The sequence below is a fragment of the Cryptotermes secundus genome, unplaced genomic scaffold (assembly GCF_002891405.2).
Source record: "Cryptotermes secundus unplaced genomic scaffold, Csec_1.0 scaffold61, whole genome shotgun sequence".
NCBI classification, from domain to species: domain Eukaryota; kingdom Metazoa; phylum Arthropoda; class Insecta; order Blattodea; family Kalotermitidae; genus Cryptotermes; species Cryptotermes secundus.
The window spans coordinates 292,476-311,535 of NW_019741299.1; the positions used below are offsets into that span (position 1 = coordinate 292,476).

Here is a 19,060-nt window from a genome sequence, read left to right on the forward strand (position 1 = left end):
TTGGCACTACAACCCCAATTTAGCCTTGGCCTACCTCCGTGAAACTCTCCGTTTCACTTCGGTTTACTATATCTTAGACATTCGGTAGCACTCCTTAGGCGGGTGATCAGCTCGTCGCAAGGCCTCTACCTGTACACAAACATAGAAAAACGCACACACACAAACACTAAACATCCATGCCATGACTGGGATTCGAACCCAAGATCCCGGCTACCGTGACCGGTCTTCCATTTTGTTATCCTTGTTCAAAGTGCGTCATAATTTGGAAAAACGTAAATGATACAAAACTTTGATGACGAGAATACAAAATATAAGTTGTAATTTCGCTTGCACTGACAGGGTACAGTCTGAAGATTAATATTTGCTTATTCCATTAAGCGGCAGCCTGTTATTTATATATTTGTTGCTTATTTAACGATGATATCAGTAGTTCAGACTATACAGTGTTGAATGATAGGACGACAGCGAATAATTATTTGGAAATAACGCTGAAGGAAGCGGTTTCGCCCTAAATTTTATGTACTACTCGTATTACAGCATCTTCCAGGATAATTCCGTCGCCTGTAGTCCGCAAGCGAACTATACCGAACGAACGGCCGCCGCTTGTCGGTGAAGTTAGTACCAACTTTTGCAGACAGATGGTGTCACGTGGTCAGCGCAACGAATTCCCATGAACTTTAATCTCGGTTCTCTAGACCGGATCTTCCAGGAGAAACTGAGGAAAGTTATAAAGAAAAAAAATTACTCAGATGAGTCAGTGTTGTGGTAGAGATTCGAACCGGGAACCTTCCGAATACAAGCCACAAGAGTTACCGCTTCAGTGTACTTATTCGTTTAGGGGTGGGGGAGAATTTTTAAGTTTCTTTTGCGGTTTATGACACACTCAGTATCACAGAGTAAATACACAGCGTCCAATGGTAGTATGACTGGCGAATAATGTTTTGAAGAAAGCAGTCGTAGCTCAATCGCGGCACTATCCCGGCATTTGCCTGAAATTACTGAGGAAACCCACGAAAAACTTCGGTCAAGATTCGAAACATGCACCTCCAGAATGCAAGTCTAGAGCGGTCCGCTTATATAACCCTGCTCGGTGCGGTCTGTGATGAACATGGTCATAAACCTTCGCGTTCCATTATAAGGCGGGGGAATTATTTAACTAGTTAAGCAACAATCAGCTACTCAAATAGGATCATAATTCATGCAGTTACTTATTCCATTAGAATTCCTGTATCAATCCTTAATCTGATTAATACATGAACGTATGCGATGAAGAGTTCTTCCTTCTGGGATATAACGCCGTGTAGTCCGTTGAAATTCAACCGACGTTTCGGAGGAACATGTCGCCTCAAGGATCGAAAAAATAAGCCAAGCAAAGAAACCAACTTGAAAGCAGGTGACAAGGAAAGCAACCAAGACTATACGGCGTTATAGCACAGAAAAAAAACTCTCCGTAACCACCGGTGTGAGAACCTCAAATCCTGCTCCGCAAGTGATGGCCACCCACGTTTCCAAGGACGAGACAAAGCTTCATTTCCTAGTTGATGCTGTTTGTATTTTAAGTGGAGGATGTGACGAACTCTGTCGGCTGAACCAGGGAAAGCAAGCAAGCTATAATCAGAGACTGAACTTGGTTATAAGAATAGCCAGCGAGACTTCAACTAGACTCGGCCACTCAGCCTCTGTATGACTGAGACGCAGCACAGATCCCGGGCCATCTCAGCAACCCCCTCACCCCGCGCAGGAACATCATCTCAACCTGATATTACGCGCGACCCAGACCGGTCAGGACTCACGCGGCCGCCTTTTAGTTCACACTTCACCCGCTGTTATCCTGAACTGCTCAATCAACCGATTGGGCAGTTCAGGATAACAGTGTGAAAAATGGGCTGATATTTTCAATTACAGTTGCCTATTTCAGACGCGGTATCTTTCTTTTGTGGATTATTTAACGGTGTCGTCAGTTTCTACACTATATAGCGTCTGATGATACAATAACTGATGACTGATGAATGGGAGAGGATTTGGAAGGAAGCGAGAATTGCCTAATGGAAGTAATATTCCAGAAGGTTAATGAAGGAAATGAAGAAAAACCATGAACCTCAGGAGAGCTTTTTTTTTTTTAGTTTCCTGGGGTGGGGTAAAACTTAGTCTCTCGTCAGCCACTAATTAGCCTATTGTACCAGACCCGGATGATAGATGATGAGTTTGGAGAAGTCGGTGGAATGGGAACTGGCAGGGGAAACCGCAGTACTCAGAGAAAACCTGCCCCACCGCCACTTTGTCTATAACAAATCCCATATGACATGACCTGGGGTCAAACCTGGGCCGCCGGGGTGGGAAACTGGCGACTAACCGCCTGAGCTATGGAACGGCCTAACCTCAGGATATTTTTTTATTGCTAGTGGGGTGGGACTAAGTCCCTTGTACTGCGGCCACTTCTGGCCTATTGTACCGGCCCCAGATGACAGGTGAGTCATTGTGGAGCAATTGCTGGAATGAAGATTGGCAGGGGAAACCGAAGTACTCTGAGAAAACCTGCCTCAGCGCCATTTTGTCCACCACAAATCCTACCTGACCAGGCCAGGGATCGAACCCAGGCCGCCGCGGTGGGAAGCCAGCGACTAACCGCTTGACCTATGGCGCGGAACCTCAGTATAGTTGGTTTGCGCGCGATTTCGAACCGAGAGCCTTCTGAATATGTCTGTAATATTACTGCTCTACACTTAACAGACGCAGCGTCAGAAAATATAGCTCTTCTGTTGCTCCGCATTTCCTGATCGATATGGCCTTAATTTCTATATACGTTAAGCAACATGAGGGCAGGCGCACGGTGTTGAAGCTTTACAACCTCTCCACACTTACAGTTAACTATAGTGCGGTCGTATTTTATGCGAATCTGAAATAGTGCGACATAAAAATATTAATAAAAGTCTCAACATTATACGCGAAGTTTGAAATGATGCGAATCCTGCCAAGTAAATTCGGCAAAAATCACGTACGTATTTCAAAGTGACGGACCGAGAATGTTTAGGCTTTTGCCACTGGGCGGCGCCACTTCAGGTGGTTAACAGAAATATCCACCATCAGTATCGTGTGAACCACGCTGCCGCTGTCTTGAACTATGCGCGGTCTTCAGGAACGCATCCTCGCATTAAATGCGACCGTGATGTGTTTATAAAATGTTCTTGTACAGTACAGAAAACATTGGCGAAATGTTCCGTTGGCTGCATATACATGTTCCAAATGCAACCGTACTAAAATGCGCTTACTGACTTCCCAAATTTTGCGTGGGTACAGCTGTATCTTAAATGATTCTTGAAATCTCAGCGATTTCATGGGGGAGGGATCACAAATGAAGGATTGATAAAACAAACCCGTGACTTTTAGTGCGCAAGCGAACTATACCGACCGAGCGACCGCCGCTTGTCGGCGAAGTTAGTGCCAACTTTTGCGGATAGAGGGTGTCGCGTGGTCAAGGCAACGGATCCCCATGTCCGTTAATCTGGGTTTTCTAGACCGGACCGAGGTTTGATAAGAAATGTAAAGCCGTTCTTGTAAGAGGCCGTGGAAACCCATAGGGCTATAACACGTCGAGGTTCCAATATTTTTCTAGACAACTGGCTCACAGATGGCGGTGAGGTTACAGCCTTACGCAACGGCCACTATTAACCCCCAGGAATATTCATAGTGCTCATTTCTGTTAGAGGCTGAGTCGACCCCAGGGCCACAGTGCAGCTGGAAGGGTTAGGTCAATTCGTTTTCCCGCATTAAGCTTCGAAATGTACCTGTCACAGACGTTTCAACAGAGTTACAGATAACATAAGCCCTGAAAGCAATTACGCAGACTACAGCAGCGAAAGATGAGCGTTCTGCAATACCCACATAACTTCACCTTCCGCCCACGGTAAGTCTTAACTGCCTAATCTCATCAAATGGTAAATGATGTCACACAATTTGACTAAGAACAAATGAGACAATTACAAGTGTGGACAGTTGTTTGTAACGTACACTATGACGAATATTTACACGTTTTAGTCTGTTTCCTGTATTAAAGAAGAGACAGACGTAGCAAGGAGGCCCAAGCCTTAGGTTTAACGCAGCCGCTTGCATCAGGTACGTCGTCGGTTCGAGTTCCGGCCGGGATACTGATTATTCTGTTTTTCCCGTAATTTTCTTCTGGTACTCCAAGCAAATGAATCATTAACGTGGCTTGACGTTCCATCCTATCAGCATTCAGGGCTGTCTAAAGCGAAACAGTCACCCGTTTACGAGGCGCGCTGCCACTTGTTAAGTTCTACTTGCGAGTTCCGCTCTGAAGTTGTAACGCAACGTTCTAACTTGTTATTCAGGAGGTGACTGGTTCGAGTCTATTATTATTATTATTATTATTGGAGGGGGTGGGTTTCCCCATGCACCGCGACCAGTGGTCTATTGTACGTCCTCCTGTGATATTCTACCAGTCTCTATACCCTACGGATACTGGTACGTGCCATCAGTCCCGACTCAGCCAGCGAATTCGGCCTCTACTGGCTCAGCGGTATCTAGATGCTTCCCCCATCTACCAGAGGCGTTAGAGACTATTGTTGGGCGGGAAATGTCGTTATAATTTGGCTCAGACGCCTCCTTGAGGCATGAGGTTCTTTTACGTGCCGTAAAGCTACGACACGGGACCCAGGGCTTAAAGTCCCTCCCGGAGGACTTGTTCCCTGAATTTTTCCGCCCTTAAAAATTCCACGACCTCCGCCGGGTTTGAACCCGCGTACCTTGAGTCATGAGGCGGGAACGTTACCCCTAGACTACGGAGGCCGCTTGGTTCGAGTCTAAGTCGAAGCATCAGCTATTCGAACCTAGGACCTCTGGATCTGTAGCCAGGAACTCCGACCACTAGACAACAGAGGTGGTACAGCACTGTCACCTATTGAAATCGAAATTCAAACTTCCGTATAAGGCGATTATATGATACCCTCTCATAGAGCCTACTTGAGGTACATGGAACTTTCCTAATGTAGATTATTGCCAACTGTGAAGAATATAATAAGAAACAAACATATGTTCAGACGGCCTGAATCTTGAATCCTGGAGAAAGTAACATACTACTTGCATTTTAACGGCAACAGACGTTTATTATAAAGAAGATGCATGATATCCCACCATAACTATACCTACAATAGGTTTCTTTATTCTGCAAACATACTAGTCATTCAAATAGTTATGTTCTATAAGAAAAACGTGCTAACAACTGAAAATGTAGAATGGAAAGACTGGCAGCTGTTCTGAATGGAACAGAGAAAAATTCACAAGGGCAATCTGCAATTCACTCACCAAACAAGAAAAACTTCTGTAAAATACATGTCGAATGGATGAGGCTGTCAGCCCGTTGTAAGAATCCCAGCTGCTGCATTATTGCGAAATCCAACGAACTGTCATATAATAAACAGGTTTAACAGTACGGTCTTCTGATTCCAAATACTGTGTAGTTTGGAGAAGACATCCCGACGTTTCGGAGAATACAGAGCTCAGGTTGCTGCCTGCTTCTGATGGTTTCTTACTTGGATTACTGCATAACCCTGAAGATAGACGCTATATGGTCATCCGAAACACCGGTTGACTTTCACTGAACTACAAATTGTTACATCCCAGAAGATGATATTCCCTTTAAGAATCTTAACTGGCTGGCAGACGTAAGAACTTGGTAGAGTTCATCTCTTACTGGCAAAATGGAGTGGGGAGAAGGAAGTTTAAAATATCTCTCTCTGACACTGTTGTAACGAAAGGTACGTTGGGCGCTTACTTCTCTCACTGAAGTCGTTTCATTGAACCTGCTACACTCCTGCCTGTTCCTCATGCCCCGTCTGATTTACCTAGCCCCTTCTGTGACTCGAACCGCCATACGATATTTCGAAATGAATATCAGATATATCACAACGCCTGCTGGTATAACGACCAGCATACACAGGAAGATAGGAATAAGGCCAAGTTCTGCACTCACACATCTTACACACCGGTCCCCATGGTTACCAGGATATGCTGCTCGAGAAACACTCAATGAAATGAAGACTGAATCCGTATTCTTAGTTTGTAACAGACCGTAGAAACTCACAGGGTTGTGAGACGTCGAGGCTCCCACAATCGGCACACAGATGGCGGTGAGGTTGTCGGCCTCACGAGCCTGCCGCCTTTTGCCCTCCAGGAAGATTCCTGGTACTTATTTCTGCTAGAGGCTGAGTCGACCCTAGCGCCATAGTGTGGCCGAAATAATTAGGTAAAGCTATCCCTGTAACAGGCCGTGAAGGCCCAAAGGGTTTTGAGACGTCGAGGCTCCCACATTTTCTAGACAATCGGCTCAAAGATGGCGGTGAGGTTGTCAGCCTTACGCGCCGGTCGCATTTTACCCCCAAGAAAAATTCCTGGTATAGATTTTTGTTAGAGGCTGAGACAACAGGTCCACAGCGCGTCCGGAAGGATTAGGTCCATTGAAGAATCCAGTAACTTCATCTGGATTCGATCCCGCGACCTTCCGGTTTCTAGCACAGTTCCTCAACCAACTACGCTAACGCGAAAAATCCAGTGACCTCATCGGTAATCGAGCCCGCGACACAGTGCCTCAACCAACTACGCTACCGTAGAAGTTAAAAGTTATCCCTGTGCTAAGCTAATTAAGCACTGCGCCATGAAGACGAATGGGGAAGTGGCCATACATATCCACGTATTCTTGACCTCGGCATTAGCTGAGGTAAGTAGTCAGCTTCACGCCCCGACCGCTTTACCCACGGGGAAAGCGCCCCGGTACCCATTGGGTATGAGGCTGGGTGGGCCTCACAACCAGTATGGACGACGTGGAGAGGAGAACAATTTTGACCCTACCGGGACTCGAACTCAGACCCCTCGGTCATCCAGCCCGTAGCCTGTCGCTATACCGACTGCGGCTAAACCCTGATAGTATAAAACTACAAGAAACTACCCCTGTTACGAACACAAGATCCAAATGTAGTAAGATAATTTCCTCGCAGTTTCACCGATCTGGAACCAACTCAACTGGAAACCACAAATCCATGAGTTAGTACTCGTACAACTCAAACGATATGCGTACCTTTCTGTTACGTCACAAGGGTTTCAAACATCTATATGCTATATTACGTCATTTCCTGGTGTTTAGTTTGCTACCCTTCTATAGCATTAGCGTCTCTGAGCGTTTTATCTGTAAGAGCAGCCTGGCATAGTGGCCTGTATTCGGCAGGCACCCAGTTCGAATCCCGACCCCGTTACTAGTTATACTGACAGGGTTTTCGTGGGTTTCATCAGTCCGCCAGGCAAATGCTGAGAATAGGTCATAAATTTCTCTTTTTAAAGTCCTCACACACATTGCATTCAGCACCAACGTGGCATTTTATATTAGAAACTGTTCCTTTTTTTTTATTTGGCGATCCTCGAGTAGCTCAGAAAATACAGTGTCGTTGGTAAAAGGCACAGTTGCCCCCTTATGCTTAACTACTTATTCACTACGCCATGAAGGCGTATGGGGGAGTGGATATACACATCCACGTATTCTTGACCTCGGCATTAGTTGCAGGTGAGTGGTCAGCTTCACGCCTCTGCCGCAATTTTTCCGGAGATACATCCCGGTTGAAGCGTACTGCATTGTTTTAGCTTTCCGAAATTTCTCAGCTATATCATCAGTTACATATAAACGCCACTGAGGTGCACATATTAATTTATAGCCTATATTTTTCGAAAAAAAAAACTTTTCTTAAATTTTATCGTGTAGGATGCAGCAATAACGTTTTGCAGGCTATTCTGTATGGGATTTTTCGTTGTTTTCCTCAGTTATCTGAAGCAAATTCCGATATAGTAAGCCTAACTAAAACTAACTTCATGCAGCCGAGCCCTTCTTGAGGAGCCGTCGGTTGTGCAGCAAGAACTTCCCAACATTTTATGGAACCCGAAGATTCATTACCGTGTTCACAAGAGCCCTCCACTGGTCCCTATCCTGAGTAAGATCCAGCCAGTCCGTACCACCCCTCCCTATCTCTACAAGATCCATTTTAATATTGTCCACCCTCCTACGCCTTGGTTTTCCCAGTGGTCTCCTTCCTTCCGGCTTTCCCACCAGTATCCTATATGCATTCCTCTTATCTCCATTCGTGTTACATACCCTGCTTAACTTTACATACTCTCGGCCGTCTCCTACCAAATGCTTGCCGTTTTCTCATTCGATGTTAAGTAAAAGTATGTAAAGCTATCTCCGTAAGAGGCCGTGGAGGCCCATAGGGTTGTGAGACGTCGAGGTTCCCACATTTTCTAGAGAGTCGGCTCACAGATGGCGGTAAGGTTGTTAGCCATATGCACAGGCCGCCCTTTACCCCCAAGAATATTCCTGGTACTCATTTCTGTTAGAGACTGAGTCGACTCCAAGGAAATATTGCGGCTGGAAGGATTAGGCCAATTGAAAAAATCCACCTCATCGGGATTCGATCCCGCGACCTTCCGGCTTGTAGCATAGTGCCTCAACCAACTAAGCTACCTCTCATTCGATGTTATAAAACACATTCTTTACAGCGTGGTTAGGAACGTATGATGTATCATTCAGTTCTCCCGTACCTGTTAGCTAAATTCGGCGAGATTTTCAAAATAGTATAAAATAAGTCTGGTTAAGTGTCTTCCATTATTACAAAAGGAATGAATTAGCTGCTGTATATGCAATTGTCTGCTGATACTGTGCCCTACGTCACCTACTGTACCACCCACATACGTGCACATCTACAGATAACGGGAAAGCTTGACTGTATACTTTCTCATGCTGACAATCCTGCCTTCAGTTCCAGGGACACAAGGAAGAGATTAATGTCCCTCAGAAATGTCTGCAACGACATAAAAAATAGTGAATATTAACGTCTTCTTGGACTGTGGCGAGGTATGAGCTTGAAGATGTCTATCTAAGTTTTGGAGGAAACGTACTGCATCCATCTTCAAGGTAGAGGACCGAAAATCTCATACCTCAAATAACAAAAGAGTGTTTTCTAAGAAAATTTAATATAAAAGTATTTGGCGATAAGTGACTTGTAAACCGGCATAGTTGGTTTATAAATATGTAAAAAAAAAAGAAGATATTTTTGCTTACGTATTTTTCAAAATGAGACGATAGAAAAAAAGTTACTAAGCCACTGACGGAAAAAAAACTCCGTGGCTTTAGTCCGCAAGCTAACTATACCGACCCAACGACCGCCGCTTGCCGGCGAAGTTAGTGCCAACTTTAGCGGATAGAGGGTGTCACGTGGTCAGCGCAACGGATTCCCACGGCCGTTAATCTCGGTTTTCTAGACCACAGCCGCTATTTTCTTGAAATAGCTCCTCAGTTATCCTCATAAGGCTGAGTGGACTCCGTTTCAGACCCACTACTTCTCAGAAAATCTGGTAGCGCTGGGAATCGAACTCGGGACCTCTGGATCTGTAACCAAGACCTCTGACCACTAGACCACATAAGCGGTTAACCACAAAGAAGCAATGTTTAATTTATCCGTCGTTTTTCCTATTTTTTCCCGGTGGTTCTTGCATGCAGGAATCATAGCTGCAAGGCCAGCTCTCTTACTTCGTATTCGGGAGGTCGCTATTTCGTATCTCGGCCCATTTTCATAGTTTCCTTCAGCCTCTGCTAGCAAACGCCGAGACAGTATCTTAAAATACGACATAACCGTTTTCTCTTAGATCTTTTCCAAAATATTATTCATAATCCTAAAATTCCAACTTCTATAACTCATGCAAATTAAAAAGGCGACCGCAAAAGACGCAATAAATATACGAATGTGGTCTGACCTAGAAATATCGCTAGGAAATGTCTGTCTTAAGCAGCCATGATCTGTTTCCTTGAAAACACTGCACGTGATATACTTCTCCAGTTTAACCCATTAGAGACTAAGTCAAAGTCAGTCACATTGCGACTGACGGTCGGTCAGTTAGTAGGTCTTGACGTCGAGCCCCATCTTAAAGGATTTAGCACTTAGTGGTTTTGGTTAGCTCCGGGCTTCCGTAAGGGATATGAAGACGGCCGTTGACAGCAATTCGTTCTGATAATTGAGGTAAATGAGATATTATATTAACCTGTTGCATGTGGCCGCGCCATAGCTCAAGCGGTTAGTCGCTGGCTTCCCACCGCGGCGGCCCGGGTTTGATCCCGGGGTCTGGTCAAGTAGGATTTGTGGTGGACAAAGTGGCGCTGGGGCAGGTTTTCTCAGAGTACTTCGGTTTCCCCTGCCAATCTTCATTCCACCAATTGCTCCACATTCACCCTCACCTATCATCTGGGGTTGGTACAATAGGCCAGAAGTGGCCGCAGTGCAAGGGACTTAGTCCCACCCCACTAGCAATAAAAACATCTGTGGTATTATTTATTTAAAGTTTATCCAGGGGCACTGCCAGTAATTCTGAGCATACAGCACCGAATAACTGGATGATGGAAAGTAATGATTTGGAAAGAATTAGGAAGGAAGCAAAATCCCTATACTTAACTAATTAAGTACTAGCCTATGAAGGCGTATGGGGGAGTGGCTGTACTGATTACGTATTCTTGACCTCGGTACTAGTTTGAGATGAGCGGTCAGTTTCACGCCCTGGACGATTTATCCCTGTGGAAAGATGCGCCGGTACCTGTTAGACAGGAGACTTGGTGGGCTCCAGAAATGGTCTGGGCGCAGTGAAGAAGAGAAAAATCTCGCCCTTTCCGGGAATCGAACCCCAGCCGTCCATCCCGTAGCCAGTCGCCATACTGACTGCGCTATCCCGGCTCCTGGTCCATGAAGTATAGTCCTACAAAAGCTGCTAATCACTATTTAAGAAAATTCCCGAAATTTCACAAATTTCAAGAGTACATTATTGTGTTCACAAGGGCCCACCATCGAGATATACACTCAGCCAGATAAATCCAGTTTACGTAGAAAAGGACATCCTTATAAACCTATCAGGCATTCATGCTTATAAACGTACATAAAAATACCTGCCTAAGAAATACTTCTGGAATATAAGTGGGTCCATCATTATGATCATTAATGTGAAAGTTGTAAAGGAACAGTCAGTTTGGACGCTGTTATCCTCATTCCTGGGCCCCTCTCAACACATCTGAGATGAAAGTATTCAAGATGGCCGCCGAGAGTTGTATACATACATAGTAATAGCGGTGTTTACTACAAACATTCTACCTGCAGACTGATAGTAGCGACTTATCCTTGAGATACATCCCATGGCTCGAGTCCCCTGCAGACCGGTTTCATTGTCCGTGTTAAACGTTGCTACTTCCACGCTGATGCAGCGCATGTTCGACTGATACTTCATCCCTCAGTCGGTATAATGATGGGCTACATGCTGGATGGTCGAGGTTCGATTCCCTACGAGGCAAGATTTTCTCTGCTCCACAGCGCCCAGGCTGACTCTGGAACCCAGCCAGGTTCCTCTCCAATGGGTACCAGTGGCTTTTTCCTTAGGGGTAAAGCGGCCGGGGCGGGAAGCTGACCATTTACCTCCATCTAGGCCGCCCCATAGCTCAAGCGGTTAGTCGCTGGCTTCCCACCGAGGCGGCCCGGGTTCGATCCCGGGTCTGGTCAAGTGGGGTTTGTGGTGGACAAAGTGGCGCTGGCGCAGGTTTTCTCCGAGTACTTCGGTTCCTCCTGAAAATCTTCATTCCACCAACTGCTCCACAATCACCCTCACCTATCATCTGGGGCTGGCACAATAGGCCAGGAGTGGCCGCAGTACAAGGGACTTAGTCCCACCCACTAGCCGTACCTCCATCTAGCGTCGAGGTAAAGAATAGTGGAGCTATACCTCCCCTCCCACATGTCTTCATGGCATAAGCACGGGGACAACTTTACTTTACCTCTACTGGATAATATCAGTTGCTGATAGGATAACTGCTTATGCATAAATCGAGTAAGATGCGAAGAAAATGTCTTTGGCCCAATCTGAATGTACTCTTCCGACACTGGAAAGGAGTGACTTAGGAAAGACCTAGATACGATAGTCGACATTTGGGTCGGAATTCGAATATGAAAGAGTGCTAACCACTGAACCGAGAAGTTCGGTTATATAACCAAATATATCGGTCGAGTGGTTACCACGGCCGAAACATGTTTAAGAAGGAAGGGGGGGGGGGGAGTCAATGAAAAATANTTCATTACCGTCTTCACAAGAGCCCTCCACTGGTCTCTATCATGAGCCAGATTAATCCAATCAAAAACATCCCATCCTATCTCTCTAAGATCCATTTTAATATTGTTGACCGACCTACACCTTGGTTCACAGCTTACCTTCATTAATACGACATATCGAATAATCACAATATTGTAAGTTCATATCTCCGACGAAACGAAACTCATGAAAGGTATTAAGACATTTATTCGATCTTTATAAAGATTATTTTAATTCGAATATAAATTTTCTGCGTCCATCTTTAAATAGCAACAACTATTTTACAGTAAAAGTAAAGCTATCTCTGTAACAGACCGTGAAGGCTCCCACATTTTCTAGACAATCGGCTCACAGATGGCGGTGAGGTTGTCCGCGTTACGCGCCGGCCGCCCTTTACCCCCAGGAAAATTCCTGGTACTCATTTCTGTTAGACGCTGATTCGATCCCAGGGCCATACTGCGGCTGGAATGATTACGTCAATCGAAAAAATCCAGTAAACTCATCGGGAATCGAACCCGCGACCTTCCGGTTTGAAGAATAGTGCCTAAATAGCTGAAAATAACTCTAGCTATTGTTTGAAAATTGAATGTGTAGGCCTTGATGATGAACATTTTCCATCCCTAAGCAATTAAAAATAAATTTCGGACTATCTGTGTAGATAATGTGGTCAGTAGACTATGCAGACAGAGTGGCTGCAATTTCTAAAAGTATGGCAGTATGCTAAAGAGAGGGGCGAAGGCCCAGACTGAGATAGCTGGAAAATGCAGATAATGATTTACGAGAGCTTAAATTGAAGCGCTGGAGGCAACAGAGAAACGACACACAAGAATGGGGCAAGTGTCGTAATTACGCCTGTAGACTGCCGTCACCTGCTCACGCTCGTTCCTCCGAAACATCGGTTTACACAAGACCTACACGGCGCCACATCCCAGAAGACGACATTTTTCATAGTTGCCGCCGTGAAAACCTCAAATCTTACAAAACTAAAGTCGTCTATGTGCTTAATGGATTAAGCGCCAGGCCACGAAGACGCATGGGGGAGTAGAGGTATAGCTCCACCATTCTTGACCTCGGAAACAGATGGAGAATAGAGAAAGTAGAAAGTTAAATATATTCAACATACATCATTTCCTAGCTATTCAGAGTTGTATAACCTATGCAATTGATACAACATTGATAAAAACGAGTTCGAAGCAATGATCTAAATCCTGTAAACGACTTTAAAATGTACTGTAATCTTAGATGCAATGCTCACTAATTCTAGGAACAAGAGTTCTCTTTTAGAAGCTGACAGTTGTTCAGCTGATCTCTCTCGAAGAGTCAATGTCGTGTTTGCAAAATGTCCGCCACTGGATTATCCTGGGCAAGTTCAATCCACTCCACATCCTCTCATCTTATTTCCCTATGATATATTTTAGTATCGCCCTCCCATCGAAGACCTGGTCTACCTAAACGGCCTTTTCACAAGTTTTTGACACACTTTGTTAAACACGTTTTATTTAGTGTTAAGGTATCAAGCAAATGTTTGACTCTATCTAAAATTTAAGTTTCATAATTTGTACGGGGCCGGTCACGATAGCCTAGCGGTCTAGGCATGCAATGTTTTCGTTCGCTCGGAAACCGGGATCGTGGGTTCGAACCCCACTCAGGGCACGGATGTTCAGTGTGTGTAAGTGTATGTGTGCTTTTTCTGTGTTTGTGTACAGGCAGAGGCCTTGCGACGAGCTGATCACCCGCCCAAGGAGTCCTACCTTATGTCTAAGATCTAGTAAAACCGAAGTGAAACGGAGAGTTTCATGGAGGTAGGCCAAGGCCCAAATTGGGGCTGCAGCACCAAAGGAAGAAAAAAAATTGTATGGGCCTAGCCGATCCTTGTATATAGAGTTCTCTCCAGCAAAAACAAAATAAAACAGTATTTACATATTGTCACGTATTGGGGGTTTGTGTCAGTAATAATATTTGGTTCTGGATTGTGTTTATCGACACTTCTTTACATTTACAGTCAATTATAACAGCTCACACATTGAACGACGTCTGTCTGACGAATCTCTCACTAATCTCGGACTGATCTCTACCGCTCCTTTGATCTATCTAATCTCTTCTAATCCTCGATCCTTTGACTCACGAACCCACTGCCTTTTATAACCGCTAGGCGGCCCGCACGTCGCACAGTTAACTGTCTTCAGTCCTGTTGGTCGTCAGTGGAATCTTATGTTTTGCAACTTGTTACCTCGTAACGACTCGTTGGCTTCTGTTCGTTGTAACGGGAACGTGACTTCCGTCCGTTTCTCAGTAACGGACGTCTAACTCCGGTTCCACTATTCCGGCTTTCAACCGTCACTTCACAATATTGTGGCATGTACGCCCATTGCTAGACAACGACAGCGAAACAAAGAGCCAGGGAAAGGACCCGTAAAGAGCAATAGAGGAACGGCGTTTCCTTTGTGGTCCGTGTCGATGTCATAAATATGACAAATCAAGAGTGAATCAGTAGAGAGTTGCTGTAGGTGAGGCAGGGGACAGTTCGGGGACCGAGAGGGATGGAAGTGCCCGTTGTTGGAAGCCGTTACCAGAAAACCTGTGAAGAGACAGCAGGCTGAGAAGACTTAAAGTGTGTGCTCTAGTGAACTGCAAAGTGCGTGAATTGGTAAAACGGTTATGATTACTTGTACTCAGGGATCTGTAAGAGTTCAATAATCCAATTAAAAATCCAAACCCAGTCTATACTCACTCCATCATGTGACAATATTTATCTGGATTAATTTAACGAGGCTATCAATAATTCGTAGACAGAAAATAATTTGAAAGGACTTGAAAGGAATCGTTCGTGGCCTTATTTTAAGGTACGATCTTGGAATTTGAATGAAGTCTGAGGAAACCCATGTAAAACCTCAGTAATGAGTCTGTGACCCGGCCAAGATTTCACACCTTCCGAATTTAGAAGCTTTACCGACTGATCCACCTTGCTCAGTTACATGTGCATGAACTAATCATGAAATGTTAATACCGTAGCAGGGGCACCTCAGTCGGTATAAGGACTACGCGATGGGACGGACTACCGGGGTTCGATTCCCACCTGAAGCAGGAGTTCTTATCTTCGCCTCCGTGTCTAAACTGACTCCGCAACTAGCGCCGAGGTTAAGAATCTATGGAGTTAAGCCTCCAATATCGTATATGTCTTCATGGCGTAATGTTTTAAACGCACAAAGAACGTTTTACCAACAAACACCGACCACATCGTGTAACAACGCCTCTTGCTTTGTATTTAACGCTATTTGGGGCATCCCATGGGTCTCCCCCAGTCTTTCTCATATACAAAGCGGCAAAGAGGTCTATACTGTTAATGAAACATTCATAATTACGGTAGGCCATTAAGTACAGTCATAAAAATGAATACTGCTACGTGATATGGAAATGTTACGTAACCTATGAGCATGAAACATCCTGTGTTGTGTCACAGGACAACATCACCTTCATTTCTTGGCTGTGTGTGGCATTCGTAAACTGTAGCGCAGAACATCTGAATCTTTGCACCAGCTTATGAGGTTTTTTTACCACTTTTCATAACAACGCACGAAAACGGCTGTGAGATCTGAGATTCTAAGACCTTATGAAGATGACGCGTAGTTTGACAAAAGTTTACCGAAGTCTGGGGGAACTTACGGAGAAAATAGGTTCCTCCGAAACGTCAGTAAACTCTATTCAGAGGATATTATTCCTTATAGGAGATAGTCTTTTGGATATGACACGCGTATAGTTCCTGAAGATGGAGGCAACATATTCCTGCGAACGTTTTTAACGAACTACTGAACTACACACCGTCATATTACAAAAGACTGCGTGAACTTCCGTTTCCTTTCGTACAGGCCTGCGATTACTGGTCTCAGTGAGGACAACTTAACAGCATTTCGTTATGTGGAAAGGAGCTTACGTCCTCCACCTTCAGGGATGATAGTACTGTTCATGATCACCACTGTGATTATATCCAATAAAATTTGTCTGGCTGCAAGATTTAAAAAAAAATCGACGCTTTTTCATGTATTTTTTTTATTGCTAGTGGGGTGGGACTAAGTCCCTTGTACTGCGGCCACTTCTGGCCTATTGTACCAGCCCCAGACGATAGGTGAGGGTGATCGTGGAGCAATTGGTGGAATGAAGATTGGCAGGGGAAACCGTAGTACTCGGAGAAAACTTGACCCAGCGCCACTTTGTCCACCACAAATCCCACTTGACCAGACCCAGGATCCAGGATCCAGGATCCAGCCCGGGCCGCTTCTTTGGGAAGCCAGCGACTAACCGCGCTATGGCGCGGACTTTTTCATATGTAACCAGGCCACTGTTTTCTGGGTCTACAATTTCGACACCCCTGACGTACCTAATCAAACTATCGGTGTAAACTTTGCATAAGAAGTAAATAAACCACGTGAACGCAGATAATTATACGAGCAATACCACCAACACACACATGCTGGTGAATACTTGCTGCGTAATATTGACCTTTGCTCGTGGCTACGCCCCCTTTTCGTAGCGTCGGTGACTACATGCGAGCACCCCAACCCAGTCACAGGATAGTTAACGTCAAATCCGAGCTGTTTTCCTGTCTGTAGGCATTAGATGTGCATGCACCATTTAAGTTTCTCGGTTCTTTATAGATTCAGTACTAAAACAATTTTCCAGGACATTAACAACGTCAATCATGAAAACAAAACTGTTTCATGCATAATATATTGCCACATCGTGGCTCTTTCCGAAAACTTCTCACAGTTTAAACGAAAACACTGATGAGAAAAGTGCAATATTTTAATTTTAAATACAAAATGTGATAAAGTCACATGAAAATCACCATCTAAGTATAACCGGGTTATTTCTCGTGTTATTACTACGCATACATGTTTCGTTCGTTCTTGTTAAGACATCCTCAGGGCGTGTACCTATTAAGAGAAAACTTTACAATTCACATACACAAAAATTAGGATTTAAAATCCGAGTAACAAATTCCTATAAAATATTAAAATAAATATTATGTTAAAATAAACAAATGTCGGTCTTCACTGCATTCTGTGAATACGTTGGGGTTTTGTTCCCTTGTACTCATTTTTTTTTGAGTGTCTGGAAATATAACATAGTGGTATGTGGGCTTTCCCTCTTATTTTTACGATCTACAGCATATTGCTTATTAAAAACATAAGTTTATCTGGTATTCGAGATGGTCTCATTAGACCGAAACATGTCGGGGTGCTAACAATACGATAAATAAACCAGCTATGTACTTAGAATGTTTCTAACACAGATTGTATATCGCAAAATGAATGGGCCTTAGCAAAACATAAAATACACGATAAACCCACTGTATATATATCACGTAATTATGGCTAAATCCGAATAAGGCTCTTTTATAATTCTGTTATACTTTCTATTTTTTTACGATATCTGCTCAAAAACTGATAATTTTTGTACATCTAAAAACGGCAATAACTGACAACCTGAAACAGCAATGTACATCATAAAAGTGAACAAACGCAATTCAACTTCGCATGAACGCGAGCGGGTACCAGCCGCGTTTAAAACAAAACACGTAACATGCATGATCATATTACCAACAGTTTGTTACCAAAACGAACCAAAAGCCACAACTACGGCGTGCATGCACACAAGTGCCCTTCCTACTCAAAATGTTGTATAATTAATAACAGTCTCTACAGCAACTAAAAATAAACCAGAATCTAAGGCATGATATAAATGCATACAAACAGGATTTCACATTTACCGACAGACCTGGGATGCTGCACTGGAAATATAGGAGTCATAATAAGAGGTGGAGATTTTGTGTTCTTTTCCACCGTAACGAATTAGTCGCCTAGCTATGGGATGGACACAAAACGTTAGGCGGTTGATTCAATTGCTTTTGTAGAAATCCGTTCAAATGCTATGAACGGGAGAGAGAAAAATGCTTCTATCCAGAGACCGCACACACATACGGAAAAAAATACTTATCTGATTTACACAGAAACGTGGTCATTTAATGTTTTAAGTTTTCCAAAAATACTAACCCCATACAGAGATCTTACACACAATCACGGATACTTTTAGTAAATTTGCAGATATTTCCTGAAAACCGATTATATATAACGCTTCTACATACCTGTTTACTATCGCCGAACCACTTTAGTCAAAATGAATTAGTAAGTGATCTAACTACAAATGCGAACCAGCAAACATTCCCTTCGGCCTTCACAGCGAAAATATTATGAAGGTATCTATAGTACGTTACGTGTCCGGAGTAACTTTATATTCCTTCAGTTAAATGAACGTTAAAATAATTAGTAATAATAACAAACAAATTAATCAGTCAATGTTTTACAAATGTACAGTAGTTTTACCACAGGCAGACCACTTATGGAAATGTGCATGTGTATCTATCAAATGACGGTCTACACAGCATTTAACGTTAAATTTTTACATGCAGCTGAATTATTTATAACTCTATGGAAATGTCAACTGAGTCTTACCTTTTCTTTCGCTCTTCCAGCATGCTTTTGTACCGATTTTGCGAGTAACGCTCCCTTACTTTCTGCCATCTTTCCTTCACTTAATTTAATCAACTGGTTCAATTTCCATTCCTTCGTTCACACCATTACTTTCAAATTGATTCCTGCGCTATCTCACGAATAATATCAAAAACATGCTCCGCGATTTGATTAGGTTCCTTCTGCCATCTATACACAATTTTGAAACCTTCTTTATAGACGTGTTACTTCCTCTGCCATCTACATGTGAACTCATGCACTATACATACGGACGTGTTATTTCATGGTTTCGAATCCGGACATCTTAAACCCCATTAATGACTTGGTTCATTCTAATCGGTCCCGCTTCTGTTTAAATA

At 43.8% G+C, this 19,060-nt stretch overlaps 1 protein-coding gene across 4 annotated transcripts in view; it reads right to left on the reverse strand.

Moving 5' to 3' along the window:
- Nucleotides 1-18,804, reverse strand: part of LOC111872658 (myc box-dependent-interacting protein 1) — a 101,289-nt gene extending 82,485 nt beyond the window's left edge. For all 4 annotated transcript variants that reach the window (XM_033754781.1, XM_023866753.2, XM_023866752.2 and 1 more), the window contains exon 1: nt 18,684-18,804. In XM_033754781.1, the coding sequence (XP_033610672.1) occupies nt 18,684-18,752 (69 nt within the window). In that variant the 5' untranslated portion in view covers nt 18,753-18,804. The remainder of the gene's footprint in view (nt 1-18,683) is intronic.
- Between the last annotated feature and the right edge of the window lie 256 nt (nt 18,805-19,060).